At 50.2% G+C, this 3,003-nt stretch overlaps 1 protein-coding gene across 1 annotated transcript in view; it reads left to right on the forward strand.

Annotated features, from left to right (window-relative positions):
* Nucleotides 1-3,003, forward strand: part of LOC105820211 (signal transducer and activator of transcription 5A-like) — a 65,911-nt gene that overhangs the window by 44,422 nt on the left and 18,486 nt on the right. The window contains exons 3-4 of the mRNA XM_012656647.1: nt 506-595; nt 1,518-1,692. Coding sequence (XP_012512101.1) covers nt 506-595; nt 1,518-1,692 — 265 coding nt within the window. The remainder of the gene's footprint in view (nt 1-505; nt 596-1,517; nt 1,693-3,003) is intronic.

Raw genomic sequence — 3,003 nt, forward strand, 5'->3', positions numbered from 1 at the left:
TCTATATATATTTTTTTAGTTGTCCAGATCATTTCTTTCTATTTTTTAGTAGAGATGGGGTCTCGCTCTTGCTCAGGCTGGTTTCGAACTCCTGACCTTGAGCGATCCACCTGCCTCAGCCTCCCAGAGTGCTAGAATTACAGGCGTGAGCCACCACGCCCGGCTGGTGATAATAATTTTGATTGCCCAGTCAAGGTGGTGTCCAGTTTCTCCTCTGGTGTGGCCTTTTTGAAACTTATTTATCCTGTTTCCAACAATGTTGCCCAAGTCCTTGAGGCAAATCAAGATGCAAGAAATAAAACAATCTTACCTTTTCACTATAATTGGGTTTTCTACAATATGCTTTCTTGTTCTTGTTGGAATTGGAGGAGCAGCATCTCTTATGACTATGCCATCGTGTCCCCAGGAGTCCTCTCCATCACGAGGCCCCTGTCCTAAGGCAGGCTTAGACCCTGTCTAAGGCAGGGAGGGGGACAAAGTGATGTCTGCTCTTGGATTCTTTCAGAACACATACAACCGCTGCCCCATGGAGCTGGTCCGCTGCATCCGCCATATCCTGTACAATGAACAGAGGCTGGTCCGAGAAGCCAACAATGTGAGTGTCCTGTGGGTGCGGGGAGGGCAGTTGGGAGGTCCTTTCTTACTCACCTCTCCCTGGACCCACCTTTGTCGAGGGGACTCATCATGCACCTTTTGGTATCTCCTTAAAGCGAACATTGTCCTAAGGGGCACAAAGGAAATAGAAGTCGTGGTCTCTGATCTTAAATGATTTATAACCTTGGTGAGATTGCAACCACAAAACAACATGAATAATTGCAAAATAACGTAACCCCAGCTGAACAATTTTTTAGTAAAGGCGTGCTCATGTTCAGGTGAGGTTACTTGGGAAAGACTTCTACTTGGCCCCCTGAGCCGGGTGTTGAGGGAACGCTATCACTTAAATGGCTAGGTCCACAGAGGCCTTGCTCATGCCTCTCCCATAACTTCATCTGGGCCCTTCAGGGTGCTGGTGGGAGGTTTGACTCTTCCACGCTGGATCAAATTACTCCATCGCAAGACGTCTTGAGTGAGGACACAGATGACGTGTGTTCATACACCCCTGTTCCCCACTGTGTCCCTAGTGTTTAGCACAGTGGTGGCCCTGGGCCAGTGAATGGATGTGGGATGAGGGGGCGCATCATTAGTAGGGAAACCCACCTAACTCAACCCGGAATATGATGAGTTCTAGTCTCTCTGAAGGGAATTAGATGGATCCTCTTTGGGATGCTCTAGTGGAGCCCAGATCTGAAACAGAAGTTTCTACGGTGCTTCATGAAGGTGCTGTGATCTGTCAGATCACCTGTTTCTCCCTTTTCCCGCTCCACCCCTGTGCTCATAGACGTTTGCTATTCCAACTCAGACGTTAGCTTTTGGAGGCTTGGCCCAGTGTAGGAACTGACACAGCCTCTTCCTGGGTCCTGAGGCCTAAGGTCCCTCCCTTCCCCACTGCCCCGCACTCTCCCCCGGCCTGCCTGCAGGGCAGCTCTCCAGCTGGAAGTCTTGCTGACGCCATGTCCCAGAAACACCTTCAGATCAACCAGACGTTTGAGGAGCTGCGACTGGTCACGCAGGACACAGAGAATGAGCTGAAGAAGCTGCAGCAGACGCAGGAGTACTTCATCATCCAGTACCAGGAGAGCCTGAGGATCCAGGGTGAGGCGGGGCGGCGGCTGCCGCGTGGGCCGGGGTGGGAGCAGGACTAGAAAGCAGCTTGGGTCAGACTGGAGGAGAAGCCGTTTCCCGTTCTGAGGCGTTGACCTTACTCTGAGTAGCCGGGAATCATCCGCATTGAAGACGGTGCTGAGAGGGTGAAGCTTAGAAACAGAAGACATGGTGCTTGGCCTTGGAGACTGTGGGATCTCGCTTGGCTTCCCACACCAGGGAGTCCTGGGCGGCCGGCAAAGGCCTTTCCTGTTTTGGGAAGGAGCTCACAGTCTAAACAAACAGTACCAGAGCCGGCACAGTGGTGCGCACCGGTAGTCACAGCTGCTCGGGAGGCCAAGGTGGGAGGATTGCGTCAGCCCAGAACGTCGAGACCAGCCTGGGCAACATAGCAAGACCCTGTCTCATTGGCTAGATACATACATACATATATCGATAGATAGAACCAGATATAATACTTTTGTATATAGGAGGTATTTTATAGTTGTTGCTTTACTAAAGTGATAATAGAAATTATATAATTACATGTTTAAAAACCCCTTTCTAAGCAGGGATAGTATAAGGGCCAAGGGCCTATATTCCAACGCAAACTTTACCTTTTGGGGTCTTAGCCCAGCGTAGGAGCTGGCACAGGCTTTTCCTGGAGACTGAGGCCTAAGGTCCCTCCTGTCCCCACTGCCCTGCACATTTAATGTTCCATGCAGTTGTTCAGAGAGGTTTTCTGGGACAGAATACACTCATGCACCTCTGGTAGCCTTTGTAAACAAAGCTCCCCTAGCTTGGTACCAGAACTAGAGTCAGGTTTGAGGGTGTGGAGTCCCACCAGCGCCCCCTCTTGACCCTATAGCAGTTTGGCAGTTTGAGCTTTAATAGTTTCCTCTCCCTGCTTGCCCGCCCCGCTCACAACCTCCCAGAAGCCTGGGCTCAACCAGCCAGCCTGTAGAAACACACAGCACACACAGGGCACGTGCTCCTCTGCCACCGTGTGTGTGGGCTCCATCTATAACTGTGTGATATTACTTGTTTACTCTCTGTCTTCCCCACTAGTCTATACATCACTGAGAAGGGATCTTTAATTCTGTACCCTGAGGCCAGCACGTTGCCTGAAACATCATAGGTATTGAATAAACGTTGGCAGGATGATTCTAGCAGGTCTTCCTCTGCTTGGAATTCATCCCAGACTGAACCCAGAAAAAGAGCAGCCCCTTGTGAGAGTACGAACAGGAGATTTCAGACCATTATTTCTACCCAAGTCCTTTGACTGTTGACAGTATTTCTGATCGTGTACTTGGTTTTCTGTTT

The sequence above is a fragment of the Propithecus coquereli genome, unplaced genomic scaffold, assembly GCF_000956105.1.
Source record: "Propithecus coquereli isolate 6110/MARCELLA unplaced genomic scaffold, Pcoq_1.0 Scaffold515, whole genome shotgun sequence".
Lineage (NCBI taxonomy): Eukaryota > Metazoa > Chordata > Mammalia > Primates > Indriidae > Propithecus > Propithecus coquereli.